The sequence below is a fragment of the Crocodylus porosus genome, unplaced genomic scaffold (assembly GCF_001723895.1).
Source record: "Crocodylus porosus isolate Cpor-Errol unplaced genomic scaffold, CroPor_comp1, whole genome shotgun sequence".
Classification (NCBI taxonomy): domain Eukaryota; kingdom Metazoa; phylum Chordata; order Crocodylia; family Crocodylidae; genus Crocodylus; species Crocodylus porosus.
Genome location: NW_017728939.1, coordinates 3,002,678 through 3,027,939, shown reverse-complemented (window position 1 = coordinate 3,027,939; position 25,262 = coordinate 3,002,678). Strand labels below are relative to the sequence as shown.

At 49.2% G+C, this 25,262-nt stretch overlaps 1 protein-coding gene across 3 annotated transcripts in view; it reads left to right on the top strand.

Moving 5' to 3' along the window:
* The window catches only part of PTPRU (protein tyrosine phosphatase, receptor type U), a 205,984-nt gene that overhangs the window by 48,485 nt on the left and 132,237 nt on the right, over positions 1 to 25,262 (top strand). For all 3 annotated transcript variants that reach the window (XM_019547652.1, XM_019547654.1, XM_019547651.1), the window contains exon 7: positions 16,164 to 16,472. In XM_019547652.1, the coding sequence (XP_019403197.1) occupies positions 16,164 to 16,472 (309 nt within the window). The remainder of the gene's footprint in view (positions 1 to 16,163; positions 16,473 to 25,262) is intronic.

The window sequence follows — 25,262 nt, the reverse complement described above, 5'->3', positions numbered from 1 at the left end:
GGGGGTCAGACTAGATGATCTGCTCAGGTCCCTTCCAACCCTAGAAACTATGAAACTTCTCTCAGCCTGTGAAAGACAAGCAGTTGCTGCACAGTCCTGGCCCCTTCCCTCTCACCCCTTACCTAAGAAGAGGGAAGGGCATGCTACTCTTGATTTTGTGTGCTCAGTTTGCAATTATGTGCACTCAGGTGCTAATGGCCGAGCCTGGGTAAAAATAAAAAAAAGTCGTCCTTTGTGCCGAGGCTGACTGTGCAGCTGGGATTTACTGTCTCATATGTTAACAGGGGTCACATTAAACTGACAAATGATCGTTGCTTCAGCAACTGGATAAAGAAACAGTCAACATTCATTGGCAGTGGGATTAATAATGGCCCAGGAACAATGAGGTTTTGCACTCGCCGTGGCCTATAACTCAACTCCAGAGCACTCGTTTTTACAGCTTATGGCTTGTTGAGTACATTGGTTAAGCACTTGCTCTGGTGATGAATGGGTTAATAATGAGTGGGACAATAGCTTTCGTGTGTGCTGGATCCTGCCCCAAAGAGCTGGGTCTTGCACTTGCTGTCTGGACAGGTGGGGGCACCAGTACCATGCCAGGCTAAGGGGGAGCGTGTCTTGCACATGTGACATGAAAGGCCCTGCCCCAGAGAGCCAGACTGACCTGGAGGACACAAGAGGTGGGTGGAGAGGAGGAGGAGCCAGGGCAGCAAATGTAACAGGGTGTTAGGATTGTGATCTTTCCAGCCGTGCTTTTACCTTAGAGGCACATCGCTTGACTTTGATGTGAGCAAAGGTTGCCCAGTGCTTCTTGAGGGGGTGGAAGTGGACCTCCTCACAGGATCAGACCCTGTGAGGTTGCAGGTGGTGGCAGTGTACCCATCTCAGGTCTTCTATGCCTCATTCCTAGCCTGCGTGCTCTCACGTGGGGCTGAGCTGGCCCTCATGTTCCTCAGTATCATTATCCCCATTGCTCAGATGGAGAAGTGAGGCACAAATTGACAGAGTGAGCCCAACAGGGGCTTCCTGGGACTCGAGTCCTGTGGGAACATGCTCCACTGCTTGGATTCACTACACGGGACACACCATGTGACCAGCATTCCCGGGAGCGAAGCGTTAGCAGAGCCCTGACTGTGAAGTATCCTGCAGACAGGAGCCTGTAGCAGTGGAAGCCCAGAAACCTTTGGCTTCAGCAATCAGCTGCCTCCAACCACAATAGATAAGCGTGTGGCTCTGCCCTTAATTGACTTTTTAGCAACAGCATCCTGCAGCATTCACTCTGCTCTATTGTTCCCTAACCAAGATCCTTTCAGGAGGGCTGGCTGGGCTGTCACTGGAAGAGCTGAATATCCTCGTATGCACTGAGAGCCTCTGGAGGCCAGAGCATAATTAGCTGGCTTGTCACTGCAGAGGCACAACTGGACTGTCTTCCAGGAGAGTGCTGGCATTCAGGATGGGATTCCCCCCACCTGGCCTGGCACAGGAACAGACATTGTTTGTAGATGCTCCATGCTCCTTGCGCGGAGACCAGATGCCCGGAGCCTGCTCACTGCCTCCAGGCTCAGCAGCCCCAGTTCACAAGCAGAGCCGTCCTGCTTTGACAGAGGTTTCTAATGGAGCCTGAGCTCCAATTGGGTTCATTGGAGGGTGAGAGGATGTGCCTGTTAGGGCACAGTTTTAAACTGGGGAAAAGAACATGTGCAGTTATGCTGACTGGGCCAAAAATATTAATCCCAGTTAAGGAGCTTTGATTGATTGGCAGTGGGTTTTTGCTGCTCAGAGTCTGGCAGCAGCCGAACTGAGTGACCATCACCAGTCCTATTTGCTCTTTCTGTTCCTGCCATCACTCTTTAGAGATGCGGGCAGCTCCAAAGTGTTGGAGATCAGCAGGGATGAGCCCAACCCACAAAGTCCTGATGCTGATTTGGATCATACCCACCCTAAATTGGAAAGGGGTTGGTTTTGAGTCAGCCTGTTAGGCTGGGAGTCTGGCTTTGAGATTTAGACACAGAGCCCAGGCCACCTCCAAACTCTGTTTCAAGTGTGAAATGTCATCAAAAGGGCAAGGTTTAGGGTGTTGCTGTGCTGTGACGGTGCGTTGGCTATGAAGGTGTATTCTGGGGTGTTCTCCAAGCTTTTTCATATTAGTCTACAGGAGGCAGGTGAACTGCAAAGGAAGTAATGTATAAATCAGGGTGGTAAACTCCTTGACCTAGAGGGGGAAATCCCTGTTTCTCTGATCTCTGCACCAGGGTTATTGTGCCCATTGTGGCTATATGGAAAGCCACTTTTTAGTCTCTTATGCCTGAGTTTAAGTAGACAATGCCTTTTATAATGTTTGCTTAAAGACTAAGCAAAATGTCCTGGTTATTAACCTATTTGAAAGCAGGATGAAGGTTATCTTGCCATATTTCAGAACAGGCTCTCTTATATGAGCAATAGCAATGTTGGTAGCTGGGCCTCATTGCTAAATGTTCTGATTTTCTGCAGTTCCATTTTCCCTCCGGCATGTAGCCAATAATAAGACTAATTTCTTTCATGCAGATGATATTCAGGAAGTTAAGCGACATGCCCAAGGTCACACATTCAGTGGTCGGTGGAGATGGCAATAGAGCTCTGCCCGCCTGATTCCCAGAAGCCCGTTCTAGCCATGGGCCGGTGCCCTTACTTGGACACCCTACACTGGGGCATCGGGTGGTCAGAGCAGACGTCTCCCAGTAGTGGGGCCAACACTGGCATTTGTGGGGAGTCTTTCCAAAGACCTCTCCCATCTCTGTTGCCTTGACAGAGAGTCTCCTGAGGTCTCAGACGACAGGAAGCATCCTGGGGCTGGCGTTTCAGACACTCCATAGCAACAGACTTCCTCCGTGTGCCAGGGGTTTAACTGCTCAGTAATTAAACAAAGTCAAAGGGAGCACATTTTTTTTGAAAGATGAGCATGATTGTGATGTGCCCTGTCCCTTTGAAGGAGCAGCTTTTATGAGATGATCCTTAACGCTCACCGGTTGGGAAGCGATTGCAGCCCCACAATAACAGCAACGCAGATTGCCGTCTTCACATTTGTTTTATTTTCCCCCTCCTCCCTCAGCCCCACCCTCCATGGATGATTATAGTTGGAGCATATAAATTAAATACACAAAAGTGCACAAGATCGCTGTGCTGGGGAAGTAATAAGAGTATTTAACCTTTCTGGGAAAGAGCTTGTTTTTCAAGTGGCTGAGCTTGAATGTTGCTTGCAAAGTGATATTATGGGCGTCCTCGTCACGTCTCATGGCCAGGCTTGTGGGGGATGGGAAGAGAACTCAGGCACTTGCTGACAACCAGGTCCCTTGGGAAACAGTTTGCCAGTGATAATATTATGTTAGATGGGCATGCAGAGAACTGCTTCCGGCCTTTGCCCAAACCTTTCCTCATGCCCTGAATTAAAACTGTCCAGAAATTCAAACAGTCCTCAGCAGTGCAAGATCATTAGAAATGGAGCCTGCAGTATCTCGCTCTGAAACCGGAGCCTTGGTGGCCAGAGCTGCAGGACTGTCTTCCCTACCCGGTGGCAGTAGCAGAGGACTCTCAACCATCTTTTCCAGACTAGCCACTTGGAGGAGAACAAAGAGCATGCACTATAGTGACAGGGTTTCAAATGGGAAGCCAAGGCTCCTTCAGACAATCTTGCCCCGCTCTGCTCACTCTTCAACATCTCTTCTCTGAGGGGAAAAGTGGCAGTTCCTGTGTGTGGAGGTAGGGTCTACTTGCAATAGCGCTATTACAGATCTTGTTCCAAACCCACGGGAACTAGGCAATGACATAATCCTTGCCATTCACCTAGCATGGTCTTACTGAGGACCTCATTCAGTGGGTGTGAGTGAGTATTAACCCCCCTTCATTTAATAGATGTGGAAACCGAGACACAGCGAGGTGGAGCAATGCACCTGAGAAGTCTGAGGGCTTTGCCTGCTTTGTTCTTGTTCATGTGTGCAACTGAGTTTTAAAATTGCCATCCTTGCACAGAGCAGAATTTGCCTCTGCCGTGGTGCTTACTGCATGAGATGGTTGGAAGAAAAGTGATGGGACACTAGATGAGATCAAAGAAGTCACCTACCCTATCTTCCTCTGCAGTTGGTGGTTGCCACTGTGGTCTTGATGAGGGGCAGGCAAAATACAGCCCACTGGCTGGATTCGGCTTGCCAGGCCATTTTGCCTGGCTCGTGGGGCCCCTCCAAAAAACCAACTATGACCGACCCACGGCTGCCCCTCTGAAAACTGGTGGGAGGAGGGCTTTCAGAGGTCATGTGCCATTGGACTGGGCACTCCATGGAGCTCTGGGCACTCCAGCTGGGAGCCCAGTATGGAGGCACCGAGAGGGATGGCGAGTGACTGGACAGTTGGTGAGTGGGGGGTGCTGGAAGACCCATGCAGAGGGCTTGCCCCGGCCCAGTGGTGTGTGGCTGTGGCTGAGTCCTGGGAGATGCACGTGGCTGCACAGATCCAGTTTGGTCTGTCCTGGAGATGCATGCAAACTGGCCAGCCTGGCTTGGCTCTGTGTTGCCACGTGCAGCTTTCAGGACTTAGCCAGAGCTGTGCACTGCCGGGGGGGAATGCTCTGCCTGGTGTGGGCCATGAGCGCCCTAAGGGCCTGCCACCTGCTGCTGCTGTTGGCATTGGGGGCTCTGCACCATGTGGGGGGGTATGTAGTGGTGGGGCCCACACTCACCCACATAAACCCCACACACACCCATACAGTCCCACACTCAACCCCCACAAACCCCCAGACCCCTCCACAAGCTTCATACCCCCACCCTGCCACACCTCTTCACAACCCCTCCACAAACTCCACACATACACGCACATCCCCACAAATCCTGCACATGCACACATACACACCAGAAACTCCCGCCCCCCCACTGCACCCCATAGACAATATGCAAGAATAAGACTTTATTTTGAGCTATTATGCAAGTGCTTCTATGCACTACGCAAATGCTCATAAATCAGAACAAAAATATTTTTTGAAATAAAATGAAAATAATGTTATGGTAGATGTTTGATTTTTAGTATATGATTTTTGTTTTTTGTTTTTTCTGTTTTTTGGTTCCAAGATGGCAAGCCCCCCTCCCCCCCTTCCCAGGGGCAAATAGAGGGACTTCTGGTGGCAAAGACCAGGGGTTAGGGGTGGGACTTTCAGTCCCAAGGTGGCGATTAGAGGACAGGTCACCTGTCAAGGGACAGGGTTACCCTTGCAGCCCTCCACAACCCGCCGGAAGTCCTTAACCGGCCTTCAAGCCGAAATAATTGCCTGTGCCGGCTCTAGACTTTAGACTCTACAATGACAGCAGGGGGCAGGAGACTATAACCTGGGACAAGTCACCCCCCTCCCTGCCTCAGTTTTCCCACTTGTAAAATGGAGCTTATGATACTGATTGACTTTGAGAACTACTGCACAAGGCACCATGTAAGAGGGGCAGCATTATGCTTGTGTCACAAAGCAGGGGTCTTCTGCCCTTATTAGTGTGCACTCTCATGTCTAATGCCTGTTACCCAGGGACTGATGTCCCATGCACCCAGCACAGTTGCTTCTGTTTCCTGACCCCCTGTGACACAGCTGACTTCAAGCCTTGGTGTGGGGTAGGACTCTCTCCACTTCAGCTTGGAGTGCCTCTCACCCATATTAAACAGCTGACTCAGTTGGAAGCCTGGTGGTAATGGATTAATTTGTATGCTGCCGATATGACCTACATGCCCCTCCTTCTCCAGCAACACCCTTCTTCCAGTTCCATCCCAGCTGACTGACCGCCAGTGCAGCCCAGGTTGTGCCAGCTTCCAGAGGAGGGAAGTGCAGCACAAATCTGCAGAGCTGCTGCTTTCCTTAAGTGTCAAAGCCAGCCTCCATCACTTAATGCAAGAGAACAAGCTCATCACTGCACCGACAGTGCATGTTTAGCGCTGAAATACCTCCTTAGCCTTCATTATGTGCTACACAGCAATCAGTAACATTAGACACACCTTGTAAATCCAGCAAGCTCCCTACTGTACCCCCTCAATTCTTAGCTGATTGCCTCTGGGATGAGATGTGTGTCGGCTTGGCTGCTATCTGTGCACAGGGCTCTGCTCCCATAAGATCACCAGGCTGGGGCTGGGACAGCACTTTGGAGGATGGGCATTCAGGGAACCCCTGAGGCTGCAAGAAGCAGTATTGGCCATTCTCTAGGTAGCATTTCTCTCCAAGAGCTGAAGGCTCTGGATGGATCTGTACCTTGAGCTTGTACAGATTCATTTGCAGGGGCTCAGCCCTTGGAACTGCCCCTAGTTTCCCCCGTCAGGAGTTAAGGGTGCTTGGTTCTGAAACAAACCTGAATGGATGCAGCGCGAAACTAGATTCGTAGACGTTAGGGCTGGAAGGAACCTCAGAAGATCATCTAGTCCAGGCCCCTGCCCGAGGGGCAGGAAGTCAGCTGGGGTCATAGGATCCCAGCAAGATAAGCAGCCAAATTTCTCTTGAAGGTGTTCAGTGTAGGTGCTTGAACCACCTCCGATGGCAGGCTGTTCCAGACCTTGGGAGCTCGGACAGCAAAGAAAATCTTTCACTAAGGACATGTCAAACTGTAGACCCCATGGGACTGTTTAAAAATGCCAGCCCTCATGTCCTGCAGGCCATATCATGTGGTTGAAGCCTAAACTCCCTCTCTGCTCCCGTGTGATGTGGAATAGCCCTTCCCTGGGATCCAGACTGGGGAGCAGTCCCATGCTATGAAGAGTAGAACGTGTGCTGCCTCCTCCTCAGAGGTGGCTGCTTGGCAATGATGGGTGTTGATTCCTCTGCACCTGTCAGCAAAGTGCTTTGCTTACTCAACTTTAGCTACCCCCTGTGGCATTGGAAGCCACGAGCCCAGCCTGCAATAGGGAGGAGGCTCCTCTGAGACCTGTGTGCCTGGGAGTCATTTCTGTAAGTGCCTGCTGCTGAGCCAGGCATGTGTCTGGAGCACACTTGCCCATCCTTTACCTGAGGCAGCCCCGGAGCGACGGGAGATTCCCAGTGCTGCCACATGCCATCGGCTGTGATTGACACTGCTTGTACAGGCGCGCCCGTGTGTAATACAGCTGTATTAGCAACTGTAAGCACAGGCGGCTCTGTGCTGGCACTAATTGTATGGATATATTCAGCGATATTAATGCCTGCAGACATCCTTGTTAGCTGATCTCTTGCTGAACCACTCTTAGAATCTGCTTACATTGGCCCGGGGGTGCCAGGCTGTCTGTTTCCCACTGATCATTTAAATACACTGGAATAAAAAGGAGATTGAAGCTTAAAGCCTGGCTTTCTATCAGTGCCATGTGCTGCTCTTCTCCTGATGAGGACTCCAGGTAGGGCCAGGAACAGCATATCATTTGCAGCTCATGCCCAGCTGTTGTACCCAGTGTTAAATATGGGTCATAGGACACTCTTCTTGCTTGTGCCTCCTTTGAAGTCAAAGTCTCAGCCCCACTTTGATTTCCAGCATGTGTCTGCTGCACATTGTATTGGCTCAGCTGCTGTTCCCCTTTTCTTTGGCATTCGGTTTCCCTTCCATGCGTGTTTCATGGAGCTTAAGAAATGCCTAACCCAGTTAGCAGAGGTATCTCGACACGGATCCATCCATGCATGTTTGAATGAAAGCCGCCTCCAGCTGGAAAAGGGCACAAGGTCATTTGGGTAGGAAGTGGTGCTCACTGCATTGTTTCCTTGTATGCTGCTGGCTGTGGGAAGTGGTGTGTATTAGCCATGCTAGCTTCATAGGCCACCTTAGGTCAGAATGGACTTCTGACCTTTATGGGTGTTGCACAATTTGGAGGTGTTTGGTACTTAGGATTCAAAGATCTCGCCAGGGCTCAAGCTGTATCCCTGCAGAATTGCTGTGCAGTGGGCAGATTGTGGGAAGGGGAGGTGCCGCTTCTGAGCTTACAGGGGGACTGACATTGCAGCTGCTCCTAGGACTACTGCCCTGGCTGTTCCCCACCCCTTCCACATCCCTGCATTGTTTCCAAAGGAAATTTGACAAGCGCTGCTTATTGGGAAAGTTCAACTCAAGCAGTAAGACCCCAATGATGTGTTTGAGCCTGGGTATGCATGGCAGATTTCCAGGAAGGGCCTGTGAAGTTCAATTCAGTCCTGGACATACTTACATGCACATGGTTGTCTTTGTTCACTGCCTCTACTTCCTATGAAGAACTCGTGTGGCTCTGGGCTCTCCAGTAGGAGGGACCCTGGTGGATTCAAGGTTCCAGTTTGTCACCTGTGGCTTGAGTGTCATTGGTGTAGTGTTCTGGCATCCTATTTGGGGATTTTTGCACCAGAGGGTGTCATTTGTAGGTAGCAGCTCTGCACCTAGAGTGACTCGGCCAGAGAGAAATAAAGGGAGAGAGCAGTGTTGACTGCTGATATGTTCAGCTCCTACAATGAACTGCACTGGCAGCATGCATTCCTTCCAGATACCCATACCTCCAGCTAGACGGGGCTAGTCAGGGCTTGCTGTGCTGCTGCCGTCCGGTGACTCCCCCAGAGTGCTGTGACTGGAAAATGATATTTATTCAGTGGGAGAAAGGGTCACTTCATGCAAATTTCATGCACATCCCACAAGGATGGTGGAAAGATCTGATCTGGAGGTGGATGGCAATTGAGCAATGATTTTCTGCACTTCCCTAGTATGTGAACATCCCTTTGTAAATTAATTGATTCCCTCAAACCCACTGGGGCTTTGTGCATTGAGGCAGGGCAATGACTTGTTCTGTTTCATCTCAGTGGGAGAGCATGTTGACTCAGACATCTGTGTCCCAAGAAGGGCTCCAGCTAGTTTTACCAGCAGCCCTGCTCCAGGTTGAGTTGGGAGCGGTTATGATTTTTCTACTGCCTGTGCAGAGCTCTGGGGACTGACCTTTTAAATCAGTCAAGTCATAAAAGTGACCTGTGTGTGTCACAGCTTTGACAAGCAGGCAAGACCATGGCACACGCAGGGAGAACAGCAGAGTTTGGGAACCAGTCTTATTAATTAGGGTCATTAACATCAAGAGCCGGCACCTATGGGGAGCAAGGCTGTGTCATTCCCTTGAGGCAAAGTTGTCACTTGTGGTTTAGGGAAGATGCTGGATTCAATGCATATCAGCGGCAGAAGGTGAGCCAGCCGGGACAGCAGTTTTCGTTTAGGAGCTTGCAGGGCTAAACACGGGTTAGCACAGCTCCTCTGTTTGCAATGCTTCTGATATGGTCGTTCTTACATGCTGGTGGGGAGAATCTATGGGAGCCTGCATCCTTGACCTGATTGTGAAGCCAGCAATGTACTATGGGGGCACATCAGGACCAGCTCTGTAGCTAAGGCCTTGTGGACCTTTTCCTTCTTTCTCCTGCTGGAGTGATGGAATGTGAAACCCGCTGCCTACGTTTCCATGGGCGTCCCCTTGCAAGGCTTCTGCAGCATGAAGTGGCTCTTGTATTGATGAGACTCAACTCTCAAACCTCCAGTTTCTTGACATTACTTTTCAAGGGAGAGTTGAACGTTCTGAGTAAAATCCTGATGGGGTTTTTTTTCTGAGAGAAACCACTTAATAGGTCACTTAGCTTGAGCCCCGACCTTCTTACTGTATTTCTGTTTGGTTTTGTTCGCCTGGCACTGCACAGCCACCAATTCCTCACAAACTCCTGGTCCTAATTGCTGTGGCTGCCACATCTCACCTGGAGCAGGAGGAATTGCAGTGTAGCATCTGAAGCATGAATTATAATTTGGTATGATACCAAATCATGGGGAAAGTTAACATACCGGAGGGTAGGGAATAGATCCAGGCGAATCTGGAGAGGTTGGAAAAATGGGCAGAATGAAATAGGATGCAGTTCAACAAAGACAAGTGCAAAGTGCTGCACCTGGGCAAAAAGAACCACCAACACACTTACAGGCTGGGGGGTGACCTTCTCAGCACTACAGCAGTGGAAAGGGACCTTAGCGTCATAGTTGACTCCAAGATGAAAATGAATCATCAGTGTGATGAAGTGATCAACAAGGCTAACTGCACTTTATCATGCATTAGCAGGTGCATGACTAACAGGTCCAGGGAGGTGATGCTTCCCCTCTGTGCGGCACTGGTCAGGCCGTAGTTGGAGTGCTGCATCCAGTTTTGGGTGCTGCACTTCAAGAGGGATGTGGAGAACCTGGAGAGGGTGTAGAGGAGACCATTTGTATCATCAGAGGCCTGCAGGCAAGGTCCTACGAGGAGAGACTGAGGGACCTAGATCTCTTCAACCTTTGCAAGACAAGGCTGAGAGGTGATCTTGTGGCTGCCTATAAATTTATCAGGGGAGGGCAGGAGGGAATAAGGGATGCTCTGTTTACTTTACCCCCTGGAGTAAGTAGCGACAACGGCCACAAATTGAGAGAGCGCAGATTTAGGTTGGACTAATTACAAAGGACTTCTTTATGGTAAGGGTTGCCAGAATTTGGAATGGGCTTCCAAGGGAGGTGGTGCTCTCCCCTACCTTGGGGGTCTTCAAGAGGAGGCTGGACAAGCACCTAGTTTGGGATGTCTGACTCCAACGCTCTCTCCTGCCCAGGGCAGAGGGTCGGACTCAATGTCCTACTGAGGACCCTTCCGACCCTAACATCTATGAATCTATAGCCACAATTAGCTGCAATGAATAAGTAGCACTTGAATATGTAATTAAAGGGAGTGTTTTAATGTGCGTGTGGCACGGGGAAGAGTTAAGGACATTGGCTGAGGCATGCATTCCTATAACTTGCCTTTTGAGTGCTCAACTCTGCCACCTTAATGTTGCCTGAATGCTGTGGGAGGTTGTGTCTTTCCATAAATCTTGCAGGCGTTTAGTGTTAGGCCCAGTGCTTATATCCTCTCTTACTCATCCCCCTGGCTTATGAAATACATGAACCTCAAACACTTCTCTGCTGTGGGGGTTGCTTCTTTTTGGCTTGATTCATAGCAACTCCTGCTCGTGAAGTCCCCAGTTCAGTCCTTCCCGGCAAGCAAGATGGCGGTTGTCACTCTTAGTTGTCTGATGAGTGCTTTTTATTGTACAGTCTTGTTTGCTGCATTGAGACCACTCTCAGCAACTGTTGGTGTTTGTAGGCTCCAGCCCCAGAGCAGCAAGTGAGTCACAGCCTTTGAGAGTGATGGTGGTGATAAAGCCCCTCCATAATAATCAGGCCTATTAATGACAAGGCAGGGAGTTGACTCACCCCTTCTCCACTTTCCTCCCAGGGCAGTGATTCCAAACTAGCCTGCACACCTCTCTCCGATGTGCCATCCAAGCAGGTGTCTTTCCTTGTTCACTTGCATCATCTCTTCCCCAGGGCTCACTACAACACAGGGAGACTGGGCAGGCAGAAACCTTTCCAGCTCAGCTGTTCCCACCAGGCAGGCTGGCACTCTGGGCTGGCTGGAACGTGTGCGCTTTGATCAGGAAAGAAGCTGCCACCCCACTGGCACTTCACTGCCGCTCGTCTTTCAGCCTGGGGGGAATGGATTGGGGTGGCATTAATGAGGCCCTGAGGAAGCCACGTGGGCTGGTCTCCGTCAGCACTACTTACCTGCTCTGCACTCAGGAAAGCCCCTATATGCCTGCCTGAGAGTTGGCATAGCTCTCGTCTGATCCAGACAGTGCTGTGCATTTGATGCAGGTGGTGTGGCAGGGATACTATGCATCTCCTCTGCCAGTCCTGACGATTCTCGTCTGGACTCACTGGCCGCTTAAATGAGTTTACGTGGGTTCTGCCTTAGTTCCTCAAGGAGATATTGATCTACAAAGAGCATCTTTAAGTTGAGATGAGCTCAGGGAGGCTCCTGCCAGGTCAGCCAAGCAGAGTCTGGGTTGGCTAACTTGATAGATCCAATGTCTACAGACTTCTGCAAGTCTGGAGCTGGGCCTTTGCTCTCAGCTGTGGGAGGGAAGTGGACCCAGACACCAGTCCAGGGCAGCAGGGGCAATACTCTTTCCCTAGCAGAGATTCAGCACTTGGTTTTATATTCTGTAACAATTTCCACACCGCTGACCAGGCTAGATTGCTCTGTGGTGCAGTCCCTTTGAAATCAGTCTACCAGCAGCCCTGGGATTCCCTCCTGTGTGTTGCAACTGGCCTATTGCAGCACTAGACAAGGCTGCACATCCTGTATGCAGCCTGGGAAATGTAAGGACTCCAGTCCCCTTTATCTGTCAGTGCAACCAGAGGGCCCTCCCGGCTGCATGTCTCAGGGCAGTGACTGCCTAGGAGGCATGCTCCGAGGCATCTGCCAGTTGACCTTGTGCCTGATAAAAATGCAGCCAGCTGGACTTGCTTTAACCCTGGAGAACCATGCTGTATCTTATCACTCAGCTCAGTTGCAGCTCACAAGTGTGTCCTTTAAATATGACAGCATCTGCCCATCCCCTACTAGGGCAAGGCATACACTGGAGCTTTTTATTCCCTAGAGTGGCTGAGCTAATCCAGTTGCCTCTGCTCATCATGCTGCCTCTGTGACTGCTGGGAGCGGGGCAGGGAATCTCTCCCCCAAGACCAGGACAGGGAGTGGAACTGGGCACTAAAGATATGGTGCCTTTTATAATTCTCCCTGCCTGTCTTCCTGGAAGTCATTGTTGCGATGGCATTTGCCCCATAGGGTCAGATATCCCTTGCAGAGCAGGTGAGATGTTAAGAAAACAGGACTGTGAACTCTGTTTATGTAGATATATCCAGGCACATGCTTGGTACACTGGGACATGCAGATGGCGGTGTCCCTATACAGCCATGTTCTTTTGGGGTTGTAAATTGAGAACGAAAGGGGCGGCTTGAAATCTACATGTGCAGCCCTGGGTGTCAGTTTGTCTGGCAAGCTGAGCCCGCTCTTGACTGCAGTGCTGGGATGGCCAGGCTGTGTTTTGGCATAATTGAGTCAGGAAGCAGGGCCCTGATGCTTTGGCAGATGTTCCCCTATACAGCCTCACGGCATGCTGAGTCATTGTGAAAACTGGGCCCCAGAACATAGACTTCCATCCTTGGAGTAGCTGACAGCACAGATGACAGTCCTGGCAGATCCAAGGCAATTCCTACATGCTGGATTTGAGGTGTCACAGTAATAATCCAGGTGCATCTAATGAGAACCAAATGTGACCAGATCCAAAACTCAACTTGGCTGTTGAAAGAACTCCCATGGACTTCAGTGGGCCTTGACGAGTCCATGAAGTAGAATAGTAATTTCTTTGCTTTCCGGGTTGATGCCTCTGCCGGTGTTACCCCATCTCACAGTTACTTGCACCTTTGTGGAAGAACCGTTTCCTCCCTCCAGTCAAAGGCTCCTCTTCCCACTGTGTCCCTGTGCCATTAGGGGTAAGTTACTCCTGCCCCAATCTCACTAGTGTAATCCCTGCCACCTTAGCATCATTTTTGAAGAATCCAGGGGAATTCTTTGCTGTGGAGACAAATGAACTGTGTATTTGCTATTGGCAAAGGAGCTTGGCTCCTCATTGAATCAGGCATCTTCTATTGATGCCAATTATGATAACTAATTAAACCACTCCCCAACGACTCTGCTCAGTCTGTCCTTTCAAGAGCCTGACACTTGCTTGATGAAAAGGTGAGGGCTCCTGTCACGCAGGCCTATTACATTTATTGGTTTGAGCCCACATGGAAAGCCCTTCCTGTGTGCTGTGCATCATTAATCAATCCTGCTTCCCAGTCCTGCCCACTCACTGCATGAAATGCAGGGACCTGTTAAAAGGAAGCAGCTGGCATTTGGTGGAAGATCTTCATAGATGAGAAAGGAAGAGTGCCCTCCTAGTTCACTTTCTCTGGAGTACGATTATGCAGGGCACTGACCCAAAGAAGGTGATGAAGCCCCTTGAGATCCCCGATGCAACTTAACCTGGGGAAAGCAGTGATTGAGGAGTGATCTGAAGAAGGTTTCTGGCTCTCGTTTGGATGCGTAGTTGAACTCTGGCCTTAACTCTGCTTTGAAAAACTGGGATTCTGTGATGACACACGGCTCCCTGGAGCAGGTCCCTGCAAGGAGTGTTATAGGTTTGACTGTCCTTTCATTTGTACTTTGTACAACAGTAAAGCATGAATCTCCTGCCCTGCCTGGAAGCTTTTGCTTCCCCCCTTCCCTTGCATTGATATAAATGTTGACATGTGGTACAGAACCTGGCTTGGCTGGTGAGATCATGGTGCTGGTGGTATTAAGGCAGCCATGAAAATTAATGTTTAGCAGCTTTCTCTGGTTGCCTCCAGCAGACGATCTCATAGTGCTTTGTAAAGAGAAAGAGGTAAAGACTCACAGCACTTTTGGGTTTTTATCCCCAAATTTCAGGTGAGATGAAACTCAGAGATAAAGCGATTATCCAAGGCTACACAAATACCATAAATATTTGCATACAACATGCATCTTTCCCTACAAAAATTAACCCTCCAAAATTGGGCTGAGTTTCTAAAAGTGTGGAATCTGACTTTTCTATACTGGAATAGACGTGTACAGACACCGTGTTATAGTGACTGCCACGGGGGTTGAAGTTTATCTCTGGCCCGGGAAACAGAATAGTGGAGTCCTGTGTTTAACCATCTTGCAGCCGTTGCTGTTGGATGAGCACTGTAGTTTGTGCTTGAAGGAGCAATGGAGTTGGCTCAACGGACATGAGTTGCTACATGAGGTCTGTAGTATCTCGATGAAGTTTGTGGTGTAGAAAGAGTATACTTTATTACTTACAGGGACTTATATAAAGAACTATTTACAGTGAAGAAGTAATAGTTTTGTTACTGCCCTTGCAAGAGTCTTGGGCTTAGCTGTGTTGCTTTTCTGCCACACTGGGCAGTTCCTGCTGCCCCATCCAGACTGTCTTCTTGGATCCCACACTCCTGGACACTGTGCTTCCAGGAGGACTTGCCCTGTGTCACACAGTCGGCCATGACTCTGGGGACTGAGAGGAGTGGAAATTCTGTGTTCTGCCTTCCAGAAACAAGGGGTGCATCTTATTTGGGGAGTGTGTGGTGTGCATGAAATTATAGTCACACGTGGTGGTTTGTTATTGTATTAATGCTTAGCATCCCATCATGGATTATAACCCCATTGTGCCAGGTGCTGTACACACAACAAAAAAATGGTCTCTGCTCCAAAGCGCTTTCACCTCAAATAATCTTGGAGTTGGCTGTGTGTAAGTAAAATGGCTAGCTTCACTTTGTGTCACTTCAGCTGGGCCAAGTTTTTACCTAGGGATCTATCTAGAACCACCGTCCATAGGCCTGTGATCTTGTTCATATGACAGGAAATGCAATCTCCCCTCACTATTGGCCATTTCTGGGGCAAATAGCCTGGAGTCACTGGGTATAGAATTTTGCTGCAATTTTAGTTGATTTGTGGGTGCAGCAGGAAAGGGTCTGTGGTAGGGGATGGATGCATGCTGCAAACAGGGCATTCGCACACAGCTATTATTAAGGGTGATGAAAACTTTTCTGCTGTCCAGCTTCTAAATGCTGGTGATCTTTGATTTTGAGGAACATAGGAGGCAGCATCAAGTAAGCAAGGGAGTGCAGCTGAGAGCAAGGCCATTTGGTAGTGCACATGAATCTGTTCTGCCATCCCAGAACACTATGTTTTTTTTCTTCCTCCTCCCTTTTTTTCTCCTTTTTTCTTTCTTCTCCCTCTGCCCCCATGTCAGTGTCATTGCTCAATCTAATCTATTGTAAGTGTCTGAATCTAATATACTGAAAGGCCTAAGTTTCCTTTACATTGACCAGAGTAATGTAAAGGGGCCTTAGCCTAGATGGTGGTGGCTCAACACTGGTGGTCCTGAGAACTCCCCTGTTTCTAGACCAATGGTGCTATCAGGCCTGTGGCAATTAATGCTGCCGCTGTTCCCCTGCTGCCAAATTTCTGGACCCATGGGAGCTCCCCAGGCCCAATGACATGGTTCCACCTGCCAGCCCCATGTGGCACACATGGCCAGATCCAACCCACAGATCTAGCCCCATGCCAGAGATTCACGGTTCGTTCATCTTCCCCCACACAGCAGAAAGGTTGAGCTTTTCTAGACTTAGGCTCTCATGAGTAGTAGTGGACTGATTTTCAGTAGGTACAAAATTGAGACTCGCTAAACTCATTTCACTTGCTTTGCTTTGCTTTCCTCCTGATTTTATGGTTTTCTGTGTTTTCTTTCATGCTGTCCATTACAGAGCCCATGCGGGCACCCAAGGGGCTCGCCTTCTCAGAGATCCAATCCAGGCAGCTGACGCTGCAGTGGGAGCCGTTGGGCTACAACCTGACCCGCTGCCACACCTATACAGTCTCGCTGTGTTACCGCTATTTTGTGGGCAACAGCCACAACCAGACCTTCCGGGAATGCATGAAGATGGAGCGCAGTGTCAACCGCTACACCGTTAAGAACCTGCTGCCTTACAAGAACATTCATGTGAAGCTCATCCTGTCCAACCCTGAGGGACGCAAGGAAGGGAAGGAGATGATATTCCAGACAGACGAGGATGGTAAGTGCCTCATGCCTGCTTGGCAAATGGACTCCAGGGTGCTTTGGCAGGAGAGCTGTCCCCTGTGCCCCTGGGGCAGTGCAAGGGAGCTGCCAGAGCAGCTATAAAGGAGCATCTGCATTGCTCCTCTCTTCTGGGTCAGGCTGGGGCAGTCCAGGGAAGGGACACTGGGTCAGCATGTCTGTGGATCCATGGACCCTGCCACACACAGCACAAGTGGTAATGTGAGGGTGGAGTCACTATTGAAGCCACTGTACCCCATGAACCTCAAATTTTCCCTCTGGTAAAATAGGAATAAGGATACCAACTTCTTGGCTTTGAGATCTGCTGAGGAAAAGCACTTATGAGAGCTCGGAGTTATTATTTGAACCTTTAGACTGGAGTAGCAGCTGGGAAGCTGGGGGAGGGTAGTGCAGCCCTGTTTCCTGAACCCAGCATGTCGGGATGGAGCTCTCTTCTTCAAGAAGGCTGTGAATTCAGACAATGGAGGTAATGTGAATTCCACCCACAGCAACTGCTGCAAATGAAGTGGCTCTGTAAGTGCTGCAGAAGGCACTTCTGGGGGTGGGCAGCTGGCCCATGGTAGTGGAGTCTTGGAGAAAGCTCCATGACTGCATCCAGAGATGAAGAACAGGGAGCAGTCAGGGAGACCAGTGAGTTTCATGCTGAGTAAAGTGTATGAGGGGAGGATGAAGGTGATGGCAGCTGGGGCTGTAGAAATGTCAGGGATTGATAGAGCGATGGCAGGACATATATGGAGATACAGACAATAGGAGGCTGAAGGAAAAGGATCAGAGGTTGCAAGAGGAGTTCTGAAATCCCCGTAGAAAGCCACATGTGTGCCCAGTCAGTCCCTCTACAGGCTGTGGGGCTAAGGGATAGCTATGCTTTTCTGCTTGAACTGGCTTTTGGGTAAATATACAATGTGTATTTCTTTCCCTACACCCTCTCCTTGAGGAGAGTTCGTCCTGATGAGGGGGCATGAGGCACTATAAGACATGCCAGTGTAGGGCAGCCATGTCCCATGGCATTCCAGGCTGTAGTTATGGCTCCCTGATGAGGGAACTCTTATGCACACACATAACCCCTGGCTTGAGCAAGACCCCTTTTCTTCCCTCCTTCCCTTCTATGCTGCCCTTCCATCCATCACTTCTCCCTTTTCTGTTCCTGTTTGAACCAGCTGCTATATTGGATTGCTCCATTCCAGATAGCATTTGACTGCTTAGTGGTTCAGATTTGAGACTTAGTCACAGAGTTATAGAGAACTAGGGCTGGAAGGGATTTCCTGAGGTCATCTAGTCCAACACCCTGCCTGGGGCAGAATCAACCCTATCAAAACCGTCCCGTACAACCATAATCTAAACTCTACATAAGCATACCATCAGCCTTAACACAACATAGACCCACCGCCCTAAGCTGCCACAGGTAAAGCAGGGGAACCATGGCAGCCAATGTCCTGCTTCTATAAAATGTTGTCAATATATGCTTACAAGAGATCTCAAATGGAGGGCCATGCCCTGGCTACAGAGGAAGGCAAAAACCCCCTACAGTCTATACCAATCTGACCAAGGGGTAAAATTCCTTCCTGACCCCAAATATAGTGATCAGTCTGACCCTGAGTAGAGGGGCAAGACCCTCTAGCCAGGAACCTACAGCTTTGCTTCTATCAGGAGAATCAGCACGCCACAGTTTAAGTCCCCAGCCTTAGCTGTAGCCAATACCCAGTGCCTCTGGGGAGACTTAAAAAACACACTGACACATAGCAGAAAAATGGTGGCGTTGGGGGAAGGGAACAACCAGGAAAGCCCAGAAGCATGGTAAATGCCCATGGTAGAAAATAGGCAAAACTATACCTAGATCATCCCTGGTCAGTGTCTGTCCAACATCTTTGGCTAGGGACAAACATTCAAAAACCTGAGCCTGAATTGATTCAATCTTTGCAGGTTACTCTAATCTGGCTAGGCTGAACCAGTTTGCAAGTGTACAGACATTCCCTCTGGACTGAGAAGATGCAGGCACATGCCTGCAGTGGCTCAGACTAGAAGCCAGGGGGTGCTAGAGCAGCCCTCCATCCCCTTTCTCAGGACTGAGCTGAAGGGGGCATGGGCAGGCCCCCACAGGAGTAGGAAGGAGTCCCCCCCGACCTTGATAACAGAACATTTATCAGCTCTGTTATCAGCATTTATCACCCCATCAGAAAGCACCTTTTTAATAGTTCAGACTCTTCTTAAAAATGGAGGAATGGAGAGATATTACCAGCTGAGCTGTCGATTAGCTCCAAAAAACCCTAAGTTGACACTGCTGTCTTCCACTTTGCAGCAAAAAAAAAGAAGGTGTTTTCCTCTTCTTTATGGCAGCCCTTCAACTTCAAGTATTTGAAGACTGCTATCATGTCCCCTCTTAGGTGTCTTTTTTGCAAGCTGAACATGCCTAGCTCCTTCAGGTTCTCCTCCATAGGACTTGCCATCCAAGCCTTTGATCATCTTTATTGCCTTCCTCTGGAGCCTCTCCAGCTTCTCCACATCCTTTTAAAATGTGGAGCCCAGAACTGCACACAGTACTCCAGATGAGGCCTAACCAGTCACCATTATCTCCCACGTCTTACACCTAGTGTTTCTGTTGATACAGTCCAAAACCACATCTGCCTTTTGAGTGGCTGCATCACACTGCAAACTCATACTGAGTTTGTGGTCTACCAAGACGCCCAAGTCCTTTTCCATAGTGTTGCCATCCAGGCGGACGTTGCTAATTTTATATTTGTGTTTTTGATTATGAGGTGTAACATATTGCATTTGTCTGCATTGAATTTCATCCTGTTAGCTTCAGCCCAGCTTTCCAATCTGTTGAGATCCTTCTGAACTGTGCTTGCATCCTCCAACATGTTCACACTCCTTCCTAGTTTTGTCATCCACAATCTTGTTCAAGAAGCTTTCCATGCCTGCATCTAAATCATTAATTAACGCATTGAACAGCACTGGGCTGAGGACAGGCCCCTGTGGGACTTCACTCAGACGTTCTGCCATTCTGACATGGACCTGGTAATAATTACCTTTTGCTTGTGGCTATCGAGCCAATTATCTATCTACCTTGTAGTAGTTTGTGTCCAGCCCACATTCTTTCAATTTGTTTGAGAAGGTCGTGTGGGACCTTGTCAAAAGTAGGAATGTAAATATTGTTGAAAAATTATTTGTTTAACCTCTCTATATTGGCTCAATGGTTAACCCATAACACAGCAGCTGCTGGAAGGGTTCCTGGGGCCCCTTGGTGTGGGGGGCAGAGAAGGAGGTGGTGGCAAGCACAGCCATACAAGGGTGTCCAAGTGAAGCCTCTTGCTGGGAGGGAGGGAGCACCTGTGAACAAGTAGCTAATTGCTTACTTGATGGGTCATTAGGATGCCTCCTGTTTTCCTCCTTAACTATATAAACTAGTTCCCTTCAGTACCGGGGAACTAGTACTAGTTTCCTTCGATCTTTGCTCTCCCTCTCCGCTGCTCCCTATATTTGTCTCTCCTGCCCTGTCCCCTTTTGGTTCCTGCTGGAGCACCTTCTGGCTTCCCTTCCTCCATCTTCCCAGCCAGACTGCACCTTAACCTCAAACTAAACAATAACTGGTAAATTAACTAGTTTCTCATTGGGCTTATCAGTTAAACAGTTAACCATTTAACCTTTCACATCCCTAGCCAAAAAGCCTTGCTGAAATCCAGATATATCCACACCATGACCTAAGTAGTTACTTTGTCAGAGAAGGAGATCTGTTTTGTTTGACACGATTTGTTTTTTCATAAATCCAGTCTGGCTGCTTGCAGTTAGCCTTTCCTTCTCCAAATGCTTGCCAATCGCCTCCCTTAGGATATGCTCCAGTAACTTCCCAGGTATTGAGGTGAGGTTAACTGGTCTGTAGTTCCCTGGGTCCTGCTTCTTGCCTTTAAAGAGGAGCGCTACCCCTTACCAGTCCTCTGGTACCTGGCCCATCTCCTATGAGTTCATGAAGATCATTGCCAAGGACTCCAATATCTCCTCTGCCAGTTCCTTCAGGATCCTGGGATGAAGCTCATCTGGCCCTGCTGACTTGGAAATCATTTAGACCTAACAAAAGCTCTCTTACCATCTCTTTTGTAGATGGAGGCAAAGTAGCTATTGAGTAGCTCTGTCTTCTTTATATCTTCAGTTAGGAGTTCCCCCGACTTGTTACCAGACCACAGCTTCCTTGGTCCTTTTCTGGCCAGTATATTTATAGAACCGCTTCTTTTTGTCCTTAACCTCCTTTGCCAGGTGCAGCTTGTTCTTTATCTTTGCCTTCTTGGTTTTTACCCCTGCAGATTCTTGCTATTTGCTGGTATGCTTCCTTGGTGACCTGCCCATTCTTCCACTACCTGTGTATGCTTTCCTTTTGCATTTGAGACATTTTAGAAGCTCCTTGTGCAGCCATTTTTCTTATGCTTCCAACTGTCAGGACAGTTTCTTGTTGGGTTTCCAATACTGTGCCCCTTAGAAGCTCTCAGCCCTCCTTTATCCTTAAATCTCTCCTCCCATGTCACCATGCCTATTAGTTCTTAGATTGGATGAAATCCACCTTCTTCAGATCTAGCATCCAAATGTTGCTGACCTCATGCTTTCCTTGCCTCAGGATCTGGAATTCTGTCATGCTGTGATTCCTTCCTCCCATGTTACCCATCACCTTCATATCCTCCACCAGGTCTTCCCTGTTGGCCAGGATAAGATCCAAGATAGATGATCCCCTAGTTGTTTTCTCCACTTTCTGGAAGGGAAGGTTATCTTCACACAATTTTGGAACTGGCCTGACATTTTATGTTTGGCTGTGTTGTTCTTCCAGCAGATGTCTGGAGAATTGAAGTCTCCTAGTACCATCCATAGCTTTTGGATAGATTCAAAACTGGGTTCAAGTTCAGCAATGACCATGGTGAACTTGTAACTGGGTTCAAGTTCAGTGATGGCCATGGTGCCCCTGGAGTCCCCTTGGCCCTTATCAACTTCACTGTCTCTGGGTAATTACCCCTTCACTCTCCTGCCATGCCTTGATGTATTTATCTTTTAGATAAAGGGAGGCTGCCCTGTGGCTTCCTAAGCTTAAGCTCATGTTCCTGAGCTCAGGTCTCTCTGTTTTCTGCCTTAAGGTCTAATTACAAAGCTGCAACCACCCCTTGTACAATGCCCATGCCTTGCAGATGTCACTACTTGCTACTGAACTGTCTCTCTCTGCCCAAATCTGGGCATTTCACCCATCTTGGTTACTCCCAGATGCACCCTTGTGTCCCTGACTTGGGTCCTGCCTTTTCTGAGGTACTGGGCCCCTAGCTCTGACTCCACCCTACTTTGGGCTGTGGGCCTCTGACCCTTCTGGCAGTGGTCCTCCCTTGACCTTTGGCCCCTTCTGGCCCTGCTAACCCTCCTGGGCTACAAGTTGCTGACTCTGGCTCTCATCCCTTGCAGGCTATAGGTCCCTGACCCTTGTTGCTCTCATGAGCCTTCAGCTGTGGTCCTATTCTTTGGCCTTGGCCCCTATCTTTTGGGCCCTGACCCTACTCCTGGGCCAGCTGAGACCACCTCTGTCCCCTGTCTCAGTCCCCAGACCACCAGTCTCCTTAGCTCAGCTTAGGTGTTTGCCAGGAGCCTGGCTTCAGTGCAGCCCTGCCGTTCAGGAGTTCTTGACATCTTGGCTGCCAGGATCAGACCACTGCCCCAGCTCAGGTTCTGGGCTTATATCCTGGTAGGCCAGCCCTCTTTTGAGTTGTGTGATCCCTGGTTGCCTCCTGCAGATTTCCACCTGCAGTCTGCCTTCTCTTAAAGTAGCAGGAGCACCAAGCCTTCTGCTGCAATCTTTCACCTGCTTATCCAGTGTAAGAGTTTTATTTCTGGTTTAAGTGGGGAGGAGCTGACCCGCGGGGTTTGGGCCTTCACACACACAAGGTATAAAAGCACTATGAGAGATGGGTGCATGGGGGAGCCTGATTTAGCATTTGCGAGTGTGCTGCTGAGTGGCTTCCAGTTTACCATGCCTCGTAGTAGGCGCAAAGCCTGGGGGGGGAATCCATAGCTAAGTGCCTTGCTAGGAAGATGAGCATCATGTATTGGCTCAGATGTATCCACTCCACTCCAGTCCTAGTTCTTTTGGCTTGGCTTACTTTCAGGTAAGGCAGCTGCATGCAGAGCACAGGAGCCTCAGAGATCAGAGCAGAGGGCTTTATCTAGTACTTAACCTGATTTAGGATTAGCTTCTGTCCTTACTTGTGTAGGAACATAACTAGTTTCTCTATGGCTGTCATAGACTGGCAGGGCTGAGACCTCCATCCTTCCCTAGATTCCCACCCTCCCTGAACTCATGTGCCAGGCAGCAGTTTTAAGTTCTCCAGTGGGATTTCTATTTTTGTAGCATTTACCTTTGTCAACTAGAATTTTCCTCAGCAAAAGATGTTCCCGTTCTTTGTTCATCTCTGTTGTTACGGAATCAAAGCCTTATAACAACAATAATAATTAAAATAATTAATACCTTGCACTTAGGTAGTGTCTTTCATCTGAGGATCTTAAGCAGTGATTAATTAAGCCTTGCAATGCCTCTGTGAAGTAGTTATTAACAGCGATAAAGAGCCAGAGGTCAACCTGCCTCTGATATTGGCTTTGTTTAGTCTCCCGATTTATTTCTGCCTGGAATAAGTGCACGTACGTGCAGTTTTGCACCATCTGAATGAGCGCCCCACTCTTCTCTGGACGACACGTGCATGTTGATGAGAGAGCAGCAGGCCTGGGCTGTTTGTTATCTGTTTTCCCTCAAAGCATCTGTGCAGTTTCTCTCCTGTCATTCCTGGCCCTGTCCCAAGCCAGACATGACCCTGAGGTTCACCACGCTGTTTATCCAGCATCCGTCACAACCACACTTCCAAGAAAGCAGGTCGCTTCTGACAAAAAGGTGCCATTAATCACCCAGTGGGAGGCATGCGTGGAGGTGGTATCTGTTCTTCCCGTCTTCCCACCCCTTCCTCAGAGCACTTATAACAAGTTCCTCAGGTTTTGCTGATCTGGATCACCAGAGACCTGACTGAGTGAACCATGCTAAGACTGCTCCTACTCTCCTGTAGCTCAGTTTTTTGTTTTTTTTTTAGCAGTGTTATTTGCAACACATGGGGACGTGAAACACGCCCACTCTGCTGCTCAAAGCTTACGACAAAGCAGCCTTTTCCCCTCCTGCTCCCTCGGGGCAGCACAGAGCTATGGCTTGGGTAGTGGTTGTCCACAAAGCATGTTGCAACCTGACGGACGACCAAACCCTCTTTGCAAAGCCTCTGGCTCAAAACAACAGACTGTACCGGAGTTCTGGACTTACCTGTGCCCCTGGATAGCCTTGCCTTATGTGTTTGACATAATTATTCTTGGCCTCCCGAGAAGTCCTCATTTCCGCATCAGGGCTTTTCTGGAGCGTGCTGAGTTATAGTGAACATTAGACAAACTTCCCACTCGCAGCAGGTGGTTGTAACCAGTAGCAGTCAAGCTGTCCCATGGTAGAATCTCTGCTTCCTGGCCCCCATACAGCCAGGATCGAGCTGGGACCTCTGTCCTATTTAGCAGCATGGTTGAGGGCTACACTGAGTTTCCGTGATGTAGATCAGGGCTGTCTAACTGGCATTGTGCAGGCTCCCATGCCTTTCCTCTGCTCCCTTTGCTTACCCCCGTGGATCTGGGCACCTCTCCCACTGACTGTCATCTTGCCTGCTCCTACTACTGCCACCATCCTCTTCCCCAGGCTGCCGTGGTCTCCAGGCTCTTCCTCCCGCTTCCAGCTGTATGCCACCATTCTTGTACATGTTGTGGTCTGTGACCACTCAGAAGTTGGATAACCCTGATGTTGAACATCCCCAAACCTCTGACTACTGGAAGAAAGGAGCAATGTAATCCTGTTTTACCAATGACTTTAATATGGTCAGGGCTTCTCCCTAGGTTTCTGCACTGTATTCTCCAGTGCTTTGCCTGGTCTGCTTTTAAATGCCCCACATGGCTGGGTTTCTGCCACTTCCCTGTGACCCAGCTTAATAGATCAGGAAGCCTCTGCTGACATCCAGCATACGTTTTCCTTCTCTTGCATGCTGCACTGGGCAGGGATTAGCAGGACAGCTTGGCTCTACAAAGTTAATTTTGAGCTCTGAAGATCTAGATAATGTAACATGAAATACAAGACAACTGTGTTCTAATGAAGTGGAACTGGTACAGTATTTCAGGTGCCAGCCACAGGAGATGTACTGTCCCAGGAGAGTCTGCGGAAGGTAACTTCCACTAATGACTCATTATGCTTATAATATACCAACTCCCTTCTCGCTACCCAATTACCATCTCCCACACACACCGTAATAACTCAGATGTCTGAAAGGGCTACTTCGCTACCTTCGCTGGCAGCATGCTGCCGGCATTCACTGCATGAATGATGGTTTCTGTTGTATGAGACCCCCCCCCGTGTGTACTGTGCAGATGCAGAGCAGGAGAGCAGGACATAAAAAACGTTGTAGGGCAGGGGACAGTAGGGCAGCCCATGCGACATTCCTGAGAGCACTTGCTGCACAGTCCTGGTTACTTCTGCAGTTGCTCAATGCTAGCTAGATGCCAGCTGTTGGGAAGGGGTACAAGGAGAAAGGACTGAAAGTGGAGGCCATAGCTAAGTGCCACATTACCAAGGTAAGGATCATGCTACCTATGTCTCTGACATGCCTGTTCTCATGCTATACATGCATGTGCATGAGAGTTTCTCCTGTTTAAGCAGTGGGTACTACACAGACTTGCTCTGGAG